The 17866-nt window shown below is 42.4% G+C and overlaps 2 protein-coding genes across 5 annotated transcripts in view; both read left to right on the plus strand.

Moving 5' to 3' along the window:
* Positions 1 to 835: 835 nt before the first annotated feature.
* LOC102991469 (zinc finger protein 615) lies at positions 836 to 16217 on the plus strand. Of its 4 annotated transcripts, none has more exons than XM_028477748.2 (6): positions 958 to 1025; positions 5472 to 5612; positions 5958 to 6166; positions 7780 to 7906; positions 8187 to 8282; positions 12505 to 16217. In XM_028477748.2, exons 3-6 carry the CDS (start codon positions 6152 to 6154, stop codon positions 14463 to 14465), a joined length of 2199 nt encoding a protein of 732 aa, XP_028333549.1. In that variant the 5' UTR covers positions 958 to 1025; positions 5472 to 5612; positions 5958 to 6151; the 3' UTR covers positions 14466 to 16217. The 4 variants fall into 4 exon arrangements, with proteins under 4 accessions (XP_028333550.1, XP_028333551.1, XP_028333549.1 ...); XM_007106376.4 differs by lacking the exon at positions 958 to 1025 and adding an exon at positions 7448 to 7699 and having other exon boundaries at positions 5435 to 5612; XM_028477749.2 differs by lacking the exons at positions 958 to 1025; positions 5472 to 5612 and adding an exon at positions 836 to 896.
* The window catches only part of LOC102991179 (zinc finger protein 615-like), a 55311-nt gene continuing 38327 nt past the window's right edge, over positions 883 to 17866 (plus strand). Inside the window, exon 1 of the mRNA XM_055079146.1 lies at positions 883 to 896. The gene's annotated coding sequence lies outside the window, so the exon portion shown is untranslated. The remainder of the gene's footprint in view (positions 897 to 17866) is intronic.

Here is a 17866-nt window from a genome sequence, read left to right on the forward strand (position 1 = left end):
AACGCTATTTGCAACTGACTCACGTAGTGTAACATGATTACTCTTTTTTTTTTTACACAACCTTTTATTCTCCTTGTAGTCATACTTCCCTAATTTTTGACCCTTGGTCTTCTGAGCTCTGCCTTTGTCTTTGGACCCCAAAGGGAAAGCTTCCCCCCTCTGTCATAGGTACCGCCCTTCTCATTGGGCCCGCCTTCAGTGGCCTTTCCCCCATACATACGAACAGCTTTAGCACGTTCCAGCTGTTTTTATTTCCTAACCTATGGCTGCCATCCCTGTAACGTCAGAGATTCTCCAAGCCCTGTGCCGTTCAAAAGTCCCTTCAGGCCAATTTCTCTAGAAACTTGGCCCAGACATCCTCTACCGGACGGTTCGCCTTTTCCCAAACGCGAGTTGTGCTGTACGGATTCCTCCACTTCCTGTAAGATGGTTGCGCCCACTGGGCCGTTTCCTAACTTTCGTACAAAGTGGATCAATGTCACTGCCATTTTAATTTTCTTGCCAGCTCGCAGAAAAGGATTTACCCCCATGCCTTTCTTGTTTGGTGCAAGCTCGAGCTTATGCGCATATGTCCGTTTTTATTAAGGGTTCAGGTGCCCCAAAATTGACAGTTTCGGTGACCTTCCGTCTTCCCAGTCTTCCCCGCGCACGAGCACAAAACGGGGCTCTTCGCTCTTCAGACGCCCGATCCCCAAACATGGCCGCGCCCATGGGGCCACGCTAGAGGGCGTGGCCAAGTTACCTCTAAAGAGAAGTCGGAAATTCAGTTGTCTTTTTGCGGCAGAAACGTCTCAGACCCTCGTTGGCCACCGTACCGCGGTGATGAGGGAAACGACGAAGTTCCGCGAAGTAAGTTCAGCCGTGGATGGGTCGCGATCGTCCCTGGACAAGTCAAGGTAGTGGCTGGGTCTCTTCGTGTACAGTGGGGAGGGAGGGCCTGTCAGCTTCCGCATTGGGTGATGCGTGTGGAATACAAGCGGGAGGACGGCGTGAATGGGTGTTCTTTTCCAGGGGAGCCCTAAAGGGTGGGTAACAGTGTATGTGTGGTTGGGGTACTTCTGGCTTCAATCAGGAGATTCTCTTGTGGTTAGTGGTTAAAGATCCCTAGAGGTCAACGATTTAGTCGCGAGGGCACGTGTTGGGGTCTGCCGTTTACTCTCTGTAGGGCTCAGTGACTGCGAACTGGAGGGTGGTGTTTGTCAGTGAATGCTGTTTATGGTTCGGGTTTTGTTTGGGGCTAAAAGATGGAGTATCTGTTTCGGGGTTAATGGACGGGAGTCTCTGAGATTAACCCGGGTGGTGGTAGTAATCGTTTGGGGTACAGATGCGTGTATGGGCTGATACTTTGGAGGCCCGAGTACTTTGGCCGCTGCGTGTGTTGAGCTCCAACCTCGGCCTCTGTAACAGACGTGATGGACGTTAACGTTACCCTTCTGCCGTTTAGGTCGGTCCGAGTCCCTTCTTCACCACTAGTTTTAAAATTCTCTTTGGCACCCAACATCGCCCCTTACTCTTAAACTCTCAGAAATGAAGGTTTTTGGCAAGATGAATGATCCAGAAATCCACCAGATGAATATCTAATAGCAGTATGTTTTACGATATTTAAGATGCAGCTTTTATCCTTTGTCCTGCAAGACTCCTGCACATTCCTCTTGGATATTTCTTTTGAGATTCTGTCTAAAACAAGTAAAATAACATCTCTGTCACCGTGAGTTCTGACAATGCTTGTAAAATTTTAGTGTATTTCAGTTTTAGGCGTTTATATTATGTCCTTAATATTCATAATTCAGATAAATTGCGTAAATGGTACTATGATTTTCTCTTTCACTTTATTTCATGGAATATAGATTTACAAATTATTTTAAATGCGTGAACTGGTGGTATTATAAGTAGGTTTATATTCAGTGATTGCATACATCTATATAGAGGTGAAATATTTAAAATACTTAGGTGTCATTTTTTGGAACATTTTATGATTATGCATTTACCTATGGATTTGTTCCCTTGCCTTTCATCTCCAACCTAGACTACTTATTTTTATTGCAATTGTAAGCGTATTATTATTTGCTAACTCCCGTTTCCTTATAATTTTGTACAACATAAAAGAGCAGTTGACTTTATTTTTGACTGATTTTTTAAAAATTGAAGTATAGTTGATTTACAATATCGTGTTTCACGTGTACAGCACATTGATTCAGTTATACGTGTATATATAGATATCTTTTTCAGATTCTTTTCCCTTCTAGGTTATTACAAAATATTGAGTATAGCTCCCTGTGCTATACAGTAGGTCCTTGTTGGTTATCTATATTACATATTGTAGTGTGTATGTTAATCCCATCCTCCTAATTTATCCTCTCCCCATGCCCCCCAGCAACTAACTTTAAATATTTTTGTTTGGTCACCTTACTAAATTCTTAAACCTACAATATCTTTCTTTCCACCCAACATTTTAGTGTGAAAATTTTCAAACATACAGAAATATTGAAAGGATTTTATATTAACCACCCATATACCTACCACTTACGCTTTATTATTAATAGTACTAGACTTGCTCTACCAGTTCCTAACCCTGTGTTCATCCTTCTGTTCAAGTATCAGTCTTTTGTTGTTGTTGGTTTTGGTATATTTCCAAGTAAGTTGCAGACCTCTACCATTACTTTAAATACTTATTCAATCACATGATTAATAAAAGTTCTACTAACAGCCTTTTACTAGTTTCCTTTCTTTATGTAATGAACAGACATCTTATTTACAAATAATTTTGGCCTGGTGTGGAGTGAAAATTAACTTCGGAACGAGATGAATCTGGTTTTTCAATCCAAATTCTGCCCTCTGCTCTTTGTGCAGTTTGTGTGACCTCTTGTTTCCTTCTTAGAAAAAAAGAAAAGAAAAGCAATTAAAATCTCTCCCTTAGAGTTATTTTGAAGATTCAGTGAAGTAAAATACCTTAAATAATGAACTGTGATGGCAGATGCATAGCATATCTGAGTAAGAAAGCTGCTAATTTCCCCATATTTGTGGCTTTGTGTTTTGTAAAATTTGTATTTATAACTCATTTTCTCGCTCCCTGCTTTCCTCCTTGTTTTCCCTCTCTATTTTTTTTTTTTTTTTTTTTTTTTTTTTGCGGTACGCTTTTTTTGGAAAGAAAACTTCGAAAGCCATGGACTTATATTAATGACCATGCTACAGCAATTTTATTTAAAGTGTAGAATGCCGATATTTCTCTGATTTTTTTTTTTCTTCTTCTTTGGCTGCATCAGGTCTTAGTTGCGGCGCAGGCTCTTCGTTGCAGCGTGCAGGCTTCTCTCTACTTGTGGCCTGCGGGTTTTCTCTAGTTGTGGTGCGCAGGCTCCAGGGCGCATGGGCTCTGCAGTTTGTGGCACGTGGACTCTAGTTGAGGCACACAAGCTCAGTAGTTGTGGCGCACAGGTTTAGTTGCTCCGCGGCATGTGGGATCTTAGTTCCCTGACCAGGGATTGAACCCACATCCCCTGCATTGGAAGGTGGAATCTTTACCACTGGACCACCAGGGAAGTCCCCTCTCTGATTTTTAAAATATACATGCTCTTATGAAAAATATAGTGAAGAAAGTAAAAATGACTTGTCAAATATCACACCTTTGCCAATATTTCCCTTTCAGAGATTCTTAGAAATGTATTTTTAGGTTACCAGTTGATAGTTTCATTGATCATTTTTGCTTGAATGTTAAATTATTCCCAGGAAACGTTCTTTTTAAACAGACACTTGACCTGTGTGTACTTTAGAATCGTATAGAATTTTTCCATTTTAATTTTGTAACCAGCCTCCTGACTAAACAGGTGTATAGATATATTAGTCAAATTTGCCTCTCCTTATATTCAAAACTCACCTTTTATTATTATTTTTTCAAATTGCATTGCAGTGGGTAACGTATCCAAACTCAGATTCTCAACCCTGCTATTATAGTGTAAAAAGAGACTAAGACAATAGTCAACAGATGCGTCTGGCTGTGTTCCCATAAACCTTGATGTGTAAAAACAGGTGGTCCAGGCCCTGGAAAGTCTGTTACTGACTCTTGATTTAAATGATCATATGGCTTTTCTGTTCCAATTCAGGGTTGGACACCTGGAGCCCATGGATTAACTCTGGCCCAGTGCCTGTTTTTGTTAATAAAGTTTTATTGGAACCTAGCACACCTATTTTTTTGTTTTTTAAATACAGCTGTTTTTTGGCCACATTGCGTGGCATGTGGAACTTCCCCAACCAGGGATGGAACCCGTGCCCCCTTCAGTGGAAGCATGGACTCTTAACCACTGGACCACCAGGGAAGTCCAAAAGTATGACTGCTTTTGAGCTACAGTGGTAGAATTGAGTAATTGCCATGTACATTACATTTTCTGTCTCTTTTAGCATAGAAGTTATGTATGTTTTTAAAAGTTATTAGTTTTATTCTGACACAAGAGATTACAAATAATATACAGCCTTTATTTGTCGAAGTGTTACTGTAATTAGTACTCTTATACTCTATCTATACAGAGATCTTAGAACACTCATTCATTTACCCACCTCATAATTTATATGATATCATGGTAAATTTTAACTCTATTTTTTTTAATTAATTTATTTTATTTATTTATTAATTTTTGGCTGCATTGGGTCTTCATTGCTACACGCGGGCTTTCTCTAGTTGCGGCGAGTGGGGGCTACTCTTCCTTGCGGTGCGTGGGCTTCTCACTGTGGTGGCTTCTCTTGCTGTGCAGCACAGGCTCTAGGCGCGTGAGCTCAGTAGTTGTGGCACACGGGCTCAGTAGTTGTGGCTCGCGGGCCCTAGAGAGCGGGCTCAGTAGTTGTGGTGCACAGGCTTAGTTGCGCCGCAGCATGTGGGATCTTCCCGGACCAGGGCTCGAACCTGTGTCCCCTGCATTGGCAGGTGGATTCTTAACCACTGTGCCACCAGGGAAGTGGTGGTTAACTCTCTATATTTTTAAAACCTCCTGAGATATGATCATTTTCCTAGCTGGTACTAATTTAGATTTAACTGCTTATTTACCAGTTTAGTTCCTTTTCATTCCTTGGTCCTCTGCTTACATTGGAGGACCCTTTCCTTTTGCTTGAAGAACATGTGCATTTGCTGTATTACAGGTCTTCTGATGAATTCTCTCTGGTTTTGCCTAAAAATTTTTTTTTTTAGTTGAAGTACAGTTGATTTACAATGTTGTGTTAGTTTCAGGTGTACAGCAAAGTGATTCAGTTGTACGTACATATATATCTATTTCTGTTCAGATTCTTTTCTCCTACAGTTCATTACAAAATATTGAATATAGTTCCCTGTGCTATACAGTATGTCCTTGTTGGTTATCTGTTTTACATATAGTAGTGTGTATATGATAATCCCAAACTCCTAATTTATCCTTCTCCCCCCCGACCCCTGAAAATGTTTTTATTTCAGTTTTATTCCTAAAGGACTTTTGACTGAGTATCCTTTATAGGTTTATGCTTATAATACTCTTATCGAGGATCAAGAAGTGGATGGTAATGAAAAATACATGACGGTGCTTCTTATTTGCTTAGCATGATGTTCTTCAAATTTGAGTGTGTGAACCCTGGGATGTAAAAAGACTTTTGAAGAGGTACGTGGACGCACGTGGTTTAAAAGAAGAAAATGTGTATATCCTGTCTGTGTGTCCTCTCTCCTAAAGTTGATCTACCTGTGGATTTCCCTGCCAGTGGGGCATTGTGCTGTGCTGATTCTCCTTCCCACATCCCCTTTCACAGTCTTACTGCTTCCACTTTACAAGAGAAAGGTGTACTTCCCAAATATTCAGAATGTTGTGTTTTATTGGCCCAGATGTAAAAGCTTCTTAATAAAAGGACCGATCGATCTTTGGGGGCCTTAATTTAAGATGAGTGGCCAGCAACACTGACAGCATCTGGGCCGAAAGAGAATGTGCCACTCAGAGTAATTTGCTCTTCAGCCCACAGGTGCTGGCTCCCCAGGAACAAGAGGGATCAAAGGAAAGAAGGAGGAAAAATTCTGAGACTTAAGTACTGTCAGTTCTGGAGACATCCTTGATTGGAGACTGAGATTTTTGAACAGAAATTTAGAGCTGATCCAGAAGAGCTAAAGAGAACATCCCAGTTTGCAGCCATTTTCCAAAGTCAGAAGAAAATGTTCCAGGCCCAGGTGACTTTTGGTTTCTTTTATTCTTTCTTTATTCTCCAGTGGCTTTGCCTGTAAAAATCAGTGCAGTTAAGTAGAAAAGTTTAAATGGATCCTAGCAGGATCTGGAGAAATCTTGGTAAAGTTGGATCAGGAATATATTGTTCATAGGGTTCATATTCCGTGACTCGTGTTGGGATATAATATGTGAATGTGCAAAATCCTGTGAGTTATATTAGCTGTCAATTTGTGTCTAATGTCTCTGACAGCCATCACAAGAGAGTCATAAGTTACATGATAGGCAGTACTACAAACTGTTTCTACTCCCAGCACTTCTGGCACCAAATGTGTGGGTCTTTCCAGACCAACAATTACTTCTCCAACTCTCTAGATACCAGCTGAGCGTCTACAATTTAATTCAATTCCGACATTAACTACTGCAGTTACTGTCAGTCTCCACAGGTTTAAGGGCTCAATCCCACAGGACTGCCCTCACTTTGGATGCCAAATATTGGCTGCCCACAGTACCCATACTTCTGATTTGGCTGCAAATCGGGGATTCCCGAAATCCCTTCCTCAGGTTTGATAATTTACTACAACGGTTCACATAACTCAGGAAAAGACTTTGCTTACCTATACTGGTTCATTATGAAGGATACAGCTTGGGAAGAGCCAAATGGAAAGATACTTAGGTAAAATATGAGGGAAGGGACAAGGACCTTCCATGCCCTCTCTAGGAGTGTCACACCCCCAGCACCTAGATGTGTTCACCATCCCGGAAGTGCTCTGAGCCCTGTAGTTTAGGGGTTTTTTGTGTAGGTCTCATTGGGTAGGTGTGGTAGATTAAATCAATGGCCATTGTTGATTGGCTCAGTTTCCAGTCCCTCCCCCATCCCTGGAGGGCTAGAAGTGGGGCTGAAAGTTCCAACCCTCTAATCACAAGGTTGGTTTTTTGGCCACATGGCTTGCGGGATCTTAGTTTCCCAACCAGGGATTGAACGCGGACCACTACAGTGAAAGCACCGAGTCCTAACCACTGGACGGCCAGGGAATTTCCTGTACAGTTTCTCTTATTTTGTTTAGTATATTGACCACTGAAATTAGTATGTATTGTCTTCATCTACTTGTAAGTAGCATATAGTTTGATATTAGTGAATGCTTGTGAGACAGCAGGAAATATGTATTGGTCTCTGCCCCCTGTTCCTGGCACAGAGCTCCTAAAACCCTTGTGATTCCCTAAGTGATAAGAACACTAGGAGCATCTCCTGTTCTAATATTGGTCTTTGACCTCTGTTCCTGACACAGGGCTCCTGAAACTCTTGTCATTTCCTGGGTGACAGGAGTGACTTTGTTCTACCGAGGTGACTCTGAGTGAGCTCCTGGATGCGGGCTGGTAACCGGAAAGACCAAGCCATGATGAGAAGCTTGGCATTTTTAACCCTGCCTTACGCATCTATTCCATCTGGAAGACTGTACCGTAACATAGTATTTTACTAGGATTCTTATTCTATCACACCGTAAGAAGGAAAAAACCCACCAACTTTCTATATGGCAAAAGTGAGCAGAATAATTTCCTTTACATTTTTCCATGTCACCCAAATAACATCACTTGGCTAAACGTGACTGTGTTATGACAGGAATACCTGACGTATGACGACGTGACTATGAAGTTCACGTGGGAGGAGTGGCAGCTCCTGGCCCCTGATCAGAAGGACCTGTACCGGGACGTGATGCTGGAGAACTATAGCAACTTGGTGTCCGTGGGTGAGGACGGCTCCCCTGGGTCCCTCAGAGGGTGCCTGTCAGTTACCGTTCCATTCTCAGCCTCTTAAGTCTTCAGACTAACTGCATTCCTCTGAAATGGTCGAGTCTCAGATCCTTCTCTTGCCCCAGACTAGAAGGTATAATTGCCCCTCTCCTGAGAGAAAAGCCTTGAGGTTACAGATGTGAAACCTGTTTATTCCCTCCATGTACCATTATCCCTTCCTGCCATATCCCAGCCCAGTTCGGTGTGTCTAAGTCTTCTATCATTTTTCATGAACAGGGTATCAAGCCAGCAAACCAGATGCTGTCTCCAGGTTGGAACGAGGAGAACAACTGTGGCCAGTAGAAGATGACAGCCACGGTCGAATCTATCCAGGTGAGTGGGTGAGACCCAGCAAGGTGGGCAGCCAGGGAAGTCGTACTCTGGTCAGGAGAGAAGGCGTCAGAGCTGTGATAGTGTCTGAGGAAACATAAGCAGCCCTATCAAGTACCTCTCTTCCTGTACAAGAACTCTTTTTCTTTGTGGAAGTTAAGAGGAAAATATATCCCTTTGTTTTCTTCTGAGATCTGATCCCTGCTTATTTCTAAACTATGAGTGTTTTTTTTTTTAAATTGTGTCTTTATTATTTATTTATTTATTTTATTTCAGTTTTTTTTGGTTTTGTTTTTTGCGGTACGTGGGCCTCTCACTGTTGTGGCCTCTCCCGTTGCGGAGCACAGGCTCTGGATGCGCAGGCTCTGTGGCCATGGCTCATGGGCCTAGCCGCTCCGCGGCATGTGGGATCTTCCCGGACCGGGGCACGAACCTGTGTCCCCTGCATCGGCAGGCGGACTCTCAACCACTGCGCCACCAGGGAAGCCCAATTTCAGTTTTAAATTTTTGGTTGCGTCGGGTGTTAGTTGCAGCACGCAGGATCTTCGTTGCGGCACACGGGCTCTTCGTTGTGGTGCACAGGCTTCTCTCTAGTTGTGGCTTGCGGGTTTTCTCTTCTCTAGTTGTGGCGTGCAGGCTCCAGGGCATGTGCGCTCTGTAGTTGTGGCGTGCGGGCTCCAGAGCGAGTAGGCTCTGTAGTTTGCGGCACATGGGCTCTAGTTGAGGTGCGCGAGCTCAGTCGCTGTGGCACTCGGGCTTAGTTGCCCCATGGAACATGAGATCTTAGTTCCCTGACCAGGGATTGAACCCGCTTCCCCTGCAATAGAAGGTGAATTCTTTACCACTGGACCACCGGGGAAGTCCCTGATCCCCGCTTATTTCATATGCATCTTATTTTTGTTCGTTTGCCTAGTTTTCTTCTTCCTTGGATTTTCAAATCTTCCTCTCCTTCGTCTACCATCACAAGATCTCTGTCTGTGTTACCGCCTGTCTTGCTGTGAAATCCCACTTTCCAGGCCTCTCTGGAAAGAGAACTTTGAGTTCATCATACTCTTCTTACCACTGTACCTTCTTCCTGCCGTATGAGGAAATAACGATTTCCCACCATAACATGCAACCCCACCTTGGATGCTGTGTCCTCATGATAACCTGGTTTCTGCTGTGCATTTGTGTGGTTGTTTGGTCCCCAACCCCTTCCAGCCTTTTCCATACTTTCATTTCCATTTTCTTCTCATTTCTCATAAGTCTTAAAAGTTTCTTCCATTCCCATGAGTTAAGCTCTTTCTGTTCTCTGAAAGAGACGCCCCCAAATTGACTTCTCTCTTAATATTGTCTAATGTACAATTTCTTTCTACGTATTTTATTCTTCGTCATGTCAGCTGGCCTGTGACTTCCTAATTTGTGTGTGAGAACAGAAATCTTCTCTCCATCCTTTTAAAAATTGAGGGTCTCTTTCAGTTCTACACATTTAAAAGAAAAACATGTCTTAGTGTAAAAATTGCTGTAAGGAAAATTAAAGCAGCTAATGGAAGATTGGGTGTTGGGGCTTGGAACTGCCCTTTTGGAATGAGAGTGGCTCTCTGATAAGGTGCCTTTGAGCACATAGATGAGGGATATGAGTAATCTTCCTGGGTGAGGAGTTTTCCAAATGTGAGACAGTGAGAAGTTGAAAGACCTGAATCTGGAATGTGTTTGAGGAACTTCGGGGAAACTGACATGGGTAGAAGGGACTGAGCAAGAGGGAAAATGACTGGAGTTAAGGGTAACAGGGTAGTAGCTTGAGGGTTTTGGTACATAGTTCACAAACTGCCTATCAAGGGCATTCAAGACCTTGATTCTTTTCTGAATAAGTTGAGGAAACAGGGGATTTTGAGTAGTCCGGAGTGGCATTATACCATTTTTAAAGTGGATCACTTTGCCTACTTTATAGAAGGTAGACATTATTGGGGAGGGGAATGTACTTTTATACTCTTGGTTACAATGTGTGACAATAAAATAATACAGATTAAAGTCATCAAAGATGAAATATGCATGGGAAAGAATCCAGGAGAGACTGCACACAAGCTCCCGGTTGTCCTCTACCAGTGGAGTTATGTGAACAGTGCTGAATTTTCCCAGCAATGATGTTTGAGTGTTTGACAACATGTGTGAAGTGTTGCCAACCAGGGAAGCTCACCCAAGCCTGGTGCCTCTGGACCTCAGAATCAGAATGTTACAGTGTTGTCCAAAGCCTCAGGCATACAAAAACGGGCATCTACCACAAATCAGATTGTTAGCATAAACTCTATGATATGTCCTAAGATCTCATGCCTAAAAAGACATTCTCATCAGGTGGGATATTCCAGGGACTCAGACGTTATCCTCTGAGGGCCAGTCCTTTCTTTGCAATGTTCAGGGTTGGAGTAACTGCATATCATCGTTCCCTTTTCGTGTAGGAACATAGGAGAGTATGTTCCAAGTAGAGTATTAGTTGGGAGTGTTGGTTACAGAAGATTTTATCTATATTTGATGTTAGTGTTAGTGCTTTGCTAGAGTTAGGTAAATGGTGGTCTGAAGAATGAAGAAGAGGGCAAGCTGTTGGAATATGATAAACCTCAATAGTTTGTCATATTTACCTTGAAATCAGATGCTAAGGAGACACATTCTTACTTGACGTTGTATTTGTTCTATACACCTGGGTCTGCAAGTTTGCACCTGATCACAATTGTCAATGTTTGGTTCTCTTCAATGGACTTGATTGAACTTTCAAACTCTACATGTTGAAATGGCTAAAGCCTTGGCCCTGTGCCTTGAGCTTTTATTATACATGTTTCCAAACATAGTCTTATCCAGTACTCTGTCTTTGAATACTCTGGTTTTTAAAAAAAAATTTTTATTTTATATTGGAGTACAGTCGATTTACAATGTGTTAGTTTCAGGTGTACAGCAAAGTGTATATATATATATACATATATCTTTTCTTCTTCGATAATCTGTCTATGTTGATGATATCCACATTGCTATTATCAGATAAGACCTTTTGAAACATTTATATATTCAACCCGTTTCTTCATGTTTATACTCAGACAAGTAATAACCTCCTTAAGCTTTGTTTCACAATGTGTGCTAGGTTTTCCTCTCATTCTGGACTTCAGTAATATTCTTCACATTATTAAGAGGCATTCCACCTACCCAGTGGCTGAAACCACATAATTCTTGGAATAATCCTTGAGTCTTAACCTCTTCCGTGCTTCTCCCATTAAGTCCATCAGTGAACCTTGTCTCTTCTTTGAACATATCCTGATTTCCTCCACCTCTACATATTCATTGCTCCTTTAGCCGTGATTCACAGACTGCAATTGCCTTCTTTATTCCTTTGCTTCAGTTGTCTATGCCCAGAATTAAACCTGGGTGTCCTACAAATTTAACTCATTTCTGATACTATCTATGTGGAAATAGTGTCAGATCCTACAAGTTAAGGGTTCAGTCCCACAAGATTGTCCCCATGTCAGTGTCAGATCCTACAAGTTAAGGGTTCAGTCCCACAAGATTGTCCCCATGTCAGATGTCAATTGCAACTCCAGATTGTTACCTGTGCTTCTGACCAACTGGCTATAAATTGAAGGTTCTCATGACCCCCTTCTTGGGTTCAATTAATTTGCCAGGGTGGCTCACAGAACTCAAAGAAACATTTACTTATGTTTACCAGTTTACTATAAAGGATATACAGATGAATAGCCAGAGGAAGAGGTACATAGGGCAAGGTCTGAAGGATTCCTGACAGAAGCAGAAGCTTCTGTCCCCATGGAACTGGGGAGCACCACCCTCCTCGCACATGGATGTGTTCACCCATCCAAAGGTTGAGCAAATCTTGTTAAGAGTTTTTATAGAGTTTTAATCTCTAGGCCCTCTCTCCTTTCCCAGAGGCTGCTGGGGGGAGCTGAAAGTTCCAACCTTCTAATCACTTAGTCTTTCTGGTGATCAGTCCCATCCTGAGGTTATGTAGGAACCCTATGCTAAGTCACCTCATTAGCATAAACTCAGTATTGAAAGATACTTCTGTCACTTAGGAAATTACAAGGCTTTAGGAGCTCTGTGGAGGAAGACCAAATATATTTCTTATTATATCACACATAGAATTGTCACTAAATAGTTACTTCACACGAAGGCATTTTTTGAAACAGTTTTCTTCCAAATTAAGATTATGAGAGATTGCAGAATGATTCCTTGTTCTCTTCTTTCCTAGAAATCAGGAAAGTTGATGACCCTCTGCAGCGTCACTTGCCAAATCACAGCATTCAAAATACTATGGAACAATGCTGCGAACATAATACACTTGCAAATATTGTTAGTCAGAGTGAAAGTCATTTCCTGTTAAAGCAAAATTGTGATATGTTTGACTTAACTGAAAAACTTTTAAATTCAAATTTAAGTTTTGAAAACCGGAAGAGAAGATTTAACTTAAAGAACTCTGCTGAGTTTGATGCAGATGGGAAATCCCTTCTCCATGCTAACCACGAGCAATCTTTTACTGAAATTAAATTTCCTGTAAGTGCAAAACCCATCGGCAGTAACTCCCTGTCCACTAAGCAACAGAGAACTCGCAACATAGAGAAAGCCTATGTATGCAGTGAGTGTGGGAAAGCCTTCTTCAAGATGTCTCAGCTCTTTGATCATCAGAGAGTTCATACTAGAGAAAAACCTCATGGATGCAGTCTGTGTGGGAAAGCCTTCTCCAGAAAATCCAGGCTCACTGAACATCAGAGAACTCATACGGGACTGAAACATTATGAGTGCCCTGAATGCAATAAAACTTTCTTCGAGAAATCGCAGTTCAACATACATCAGAAAAGTCATATGGGAGAGAAACCTTACACATGTAGTGAATGTGGGAAAGCATTCACCAAAAAGTGTCGGCTCCTTTATCATCAGCGAACTCATACGGGAGAGAAGCCCCATGGATGCACTCTGTGTGGAAAAGCCTTCTCTACAAAGTTCAGTCTCACTACACATCAGAAAACTCATACAGGAGAGAAACCTTACATATGCAGTGAATGTGGAAAAGGCTTCATTGAGAAGAGACGTCTTATTGCACACCATCGAACTCATACAGGTGAGAAACCCTTTATATGCAATGTATGTGGGAAAAGTTTCACCTTGAAGAACAGTCTTATCACTCATCAGCAAACTCACAGAGAAGAGAAACTGTATATGTGCAGTGAATGTGGGAAAGGCTTTTCAATGAAGCACTGCCTCATCGTACATCAGCGAACTCATACTGGAGAGAAACCCTATACATGCAATGAGTGTGGAAAAGGCTTCACCTTGAAGAGCCCTCTCATCAGACATCAGCGGACTCATACAGGGGAGAAACCCTATGTATGTAGTGTGTGTGGAAAAGGCTTCACCATGAAGAGTGATCTTATTGTACATCAGCGAACTCATACTGCAGAGAAACCCTATGTATGCAGTGACTGTGGGAAAGGCTTCACTGTGAAGAGCCGCCTGATTGTACACCAGCGAACTCATACAGGGGAGAAACCCTACGTGTGCAGTGAATGCGGAAAAGGCTTTCCAGCCAAGATCCGGCTGATAGGACATCAGCGAATTCATACAGGAGAGAAACCATATGTATGCAGTGAATGTGGTAAAGGCTTCACAGAGAAGAGTCATCTCAACGTACACCAGCGCACTCACACAGGAGAGAAACCCTATGTATGCAATGAATGTGGCAAAGGCTTAACTGGGAAAAGCATGCTCATCGCACATCTGCGAACTCATACTGGAGAGAAACCATATATATGCAATGAATGTGGCAAGGGCTTCACCATGAAGAGTACTCTGGGTACTCATCAGCAAACTCACACTGGAGAGAAACCATACAAATGCAACGAGTGTGGTAAAGCCTTTAGGAAGAAGACATGCCTCATACAGCATCAGAGAGTTCACTCAGGAAAAACTTCCTTTGCATGTATTGAATGTGGAAAATTCTCTTTGCGCAAAAATGATCTCATTACCCATCAGAGAATTCACACAGGAGAGAAGCCATATGCATGCAGTGAATGTGGGAAAACCTTCACCACAAAGTCAGGGCTCAATGTTCATCAAAGAAAACATACAGGAGAGAGGCCCTATGGATGCAGCGAGTGTGGGAAAGCTTTTGCCCACTTGTCAATCCTTGTTAAACATAAGAGAATTCACAGGTAGTCACTCTGGGGAAGCCTGTTGCCGGTTGTACTCAAGAAAATAGTATGCAGAGAAGAATCACAACGCAAAGAATGTGGTGTTATCTTTAGTGATCAATTACCTCATATTTTATATTGATGAAAAAATTTACAAGACAACTCAGACACAATCAGCCATGGTGAAAATGTTTTAGGACATTTTATTGTCTAAAAAGTGTATACTGAGGGCTTCCCTGGTGGCTCAGTGGTTAAGAGTCCGCCTACCAATGCAGGGAACACGGGTTCGAGCCCTGGTCCGGGAGGATCCCACATGCCATGGAGCAACTAAGCCCGTGCACCACAACTACTGAGCCTGCACTCTAGAGCCTGTGAGCCACAACTACTGAGCCCGCGTGCCACAACTACTGAAGCCCGCATGCCTAGAGCCCACGCTCCACAACCAGAGAAGCCGCCGCAATGAGAAGCCCGTGCACCACAACAAAGAGCAGCCCCCGCTCTCCGCAACTAGAGAAAGCCCGTGCACAGCAACGAAGGTCCGATGCAGCCAAAAATAAATAAATAAATAATTTTTAAAAAAATTGTATACTGAGATAAAGCCTAAGAATGTGAAAGACTAGGAAAGACTTCATTGGTAATAGACTCTATCATATGTGGTCATCATAGATCATGAGTGAATGAATATTTCTAATTGGTAGAAATATAATTGTGGGAAAGCCTTTGCCCAGAAGTAACACTTCAAGAGATGTCAGTTAACACTAGAGAAGTACTTTCCTATGGTGATGAATATGGCAGGGTTTGCAGTAATAAATATTGCCTCATCATTTGCCAGGAAATCTGTGCAATAACACATTCAGTATGGTGGCCTTTAACAAAATGTCAGACAACTTAATGAAGGAAAGAAGCCCTGGAGAAATAATGAATGAGAACATTGTGTTACAGGTCTAAACTTAAGGGATAATACACCTCACAAACAACTGGGGAAAGAATACCTTCAGCCGTATTTCTAGATGCCTTGTCATTGATCTTATAAATTTTACATAGTGGCAGTTACTCTCATCATGGATTAAATTTTAATATATACGGTGCAGGAGTGTTCAGTTATTTAATTAACTTTTGCGTTTCTTTGGTTCCAAGTTTAAGTGTTATTTCAGAATATTTGAAGTACTTCAAAATGAAACAATATATTCATTTCATAAGTATAAGTCAACATATTTGGTGTGTTTAACCAAGTTTATAAGTAGCAGCAGGGGGGGTTATAAAATTAATATAAATGTGATTTTTTATAACTTAATTTTGAAGTAAGTTTAGAATCACAAAAACTGAAATATTCCAGAGATTTTCTAAATCACCCTCAGTCCACTATTCCCAAAGGTAAAACCTTATATAACCACACAGTTTACTCTCAAATAGAGGAAAGTGAAATGGTTACAGTGCTGTTAACTACAGGGTTTATTTCTATTGCACCAGTTTTAACATGGTTTTTAAATACCACCTTAAACTTTACCACATATGTAGGTCCCTGTAACCAACACCCCAGTCAAAATTCAGAATGCTTTCTTTGTCAACACAAACTCCCTCATGCTACGTCCTCATAGTCACATCCTTTCCCTGACACTAATCCTATAATTTTGTCATTTATAGAATATTAGAAAAATAGAATCGTTTAGGATGTATCCTTTTGAGGTTGACTATTTGAGCTTGTGAAACTGTAGAAAATAGACATATTGGTCTCTGCCCCCGGTTTCTGGCACAGAGCTTCTGAAACCCTTGTAAATTCCTGCATGATAAGAGCGTGTGGAACATCTCTTGCTCTATTGATGAGACTCTGGGTGGGCTCATGAATGGCTCCTGGATGGGTGCTGGTCACCAAAAAAGACTTGGAATTTTCAGCCCACTCCCCATCCTCCGGACAGGGGAGAGGGGCTAGAAATGGAGTTACTAATTGATCATGCCTAACGTGAGGAAGCTTCCATAAAATCCCAACAATAGTAGGGGCTATGGAGAGCTTCCAGAAGGGTGAACACATTGAAGTACAGGGAGTGTTAACACACCCCCAGCTCTATGGGGACAGAAGCTCCTGTGCTTAGAATACTCCCAGATCTCACTCTGTTTCTCTTCAGCTTGTTGTTCATTTATGTCCTTTATCATGTCCTTTAATAAACTAGTAAACACAGATAAGTGTTTCCCTGAGTTCTGTGAGATTAATCAAACTGTAGCAGATTAATCAAACCCGACAAGGGACTCACGCAAACCTCCAATTTGGAGCCAAGTCAGACAAGTTGTAGGTAACTTGGGGATCAGCTATTTGCGATTAGTATCTGAGGTGGGGTGGGAGCAGTTGTGGGACTGAGCTCTTAACTAGTGGGATCTGGCACTATCTCCAAATAGATAGTGTTAGAATTGAGTTAAAATGTAGGACCCAGCTGATAGGAATTGCTTGGTGTGTGGGAAACCCACACATTTGGTGACCAGAAGCGTTGAAAGTGTGTGTGTGGCAACAGGGTGAGAGTAAAGGAGAAAGACAGGAGGAAGTCTGAACTGTAGCTTTTCCCAATACAGAATTCAAGTAAATTCAACCTTAGATCCAACTAGAAACTCTGGGCATCTTCTCTGCCACAGAATATCAGACTGTAATAGAGGCGGGGCAGGTGCTTAGCTGTTACTGCATGACCGGTAGCCGTCCCACTCAGCCATTGACTGGCATCGCAGTGGGTCCCTCCTCCTTCCCTTCCTCTGTGTAAGCGGAGCCCACATTCAGACTGAGGGAAGATGGTTTTTTTGAGACACTAGTCTGCCATCTCGGTCGGCTGGTTTTCCGATTAAGGTCGTTACTCCTTGCCTCAACAAGTCATCTTCCGATTTATTGGCCTGACCTGCGGCAAGCAGAACAAGTTTGGGCTCTGTCCGTAATAAGACTCCAGGCAAACTGGTAGTACCCAAGGTGTTCCTGCCTAACTGCACAAGGTCACCATCATCTTGCCACTTTTGCCCAAAGTGATGACTAGAATACATCTCACACCACGTTGGCCTTGGATTGGTTCTGGCCTCTGAAAACTTAAATTAGCTCTGTGACTGAGATTATCTCTTGCAAAGAGAGGAAGGCACTGGGGTGCCGAGAAGACATGTCTTCTCACCCAGCAGTCTTAGCAGCTTTTACGGCCACTCCTGTTGGAAGCGCCAGAACCTCTATGAGGTCACAGTGCTATGTGTCCTCATAGAACCTGTGCAAGTCTTCTGAAACTGAACAAGAGCCCTCGGTGTCCCTAGCAACAGCCAAGGAGGCATTGCGGGGAGAGCGCATCAAAATCAGAAATGGTTTTGGACCAGGTTCAGCCTTTGGCAGCTACTGGAGGAGTCTTCAGAGACTCAATATCTGCTGAGCCTGATTCTGGGCAAGGATCCCCAGTGAGGGGCCTGTGGGGC

Source organism: Physeter macrocephalus, chromosome 17 (genome assembly GCF_002837175.3).
Source record: "Physeter macrocephalus isolate SW-GA chromosome 17, ASM283717v5, whole genome shotgun sequence".
NCBI classification, from domain to species: domain Eukaryota; kingdom Metazoa; phylum Chordata; class Mammalia; order Artiodactyla; family Physeteridae; genus Physeter; species Physeter macrocephalus.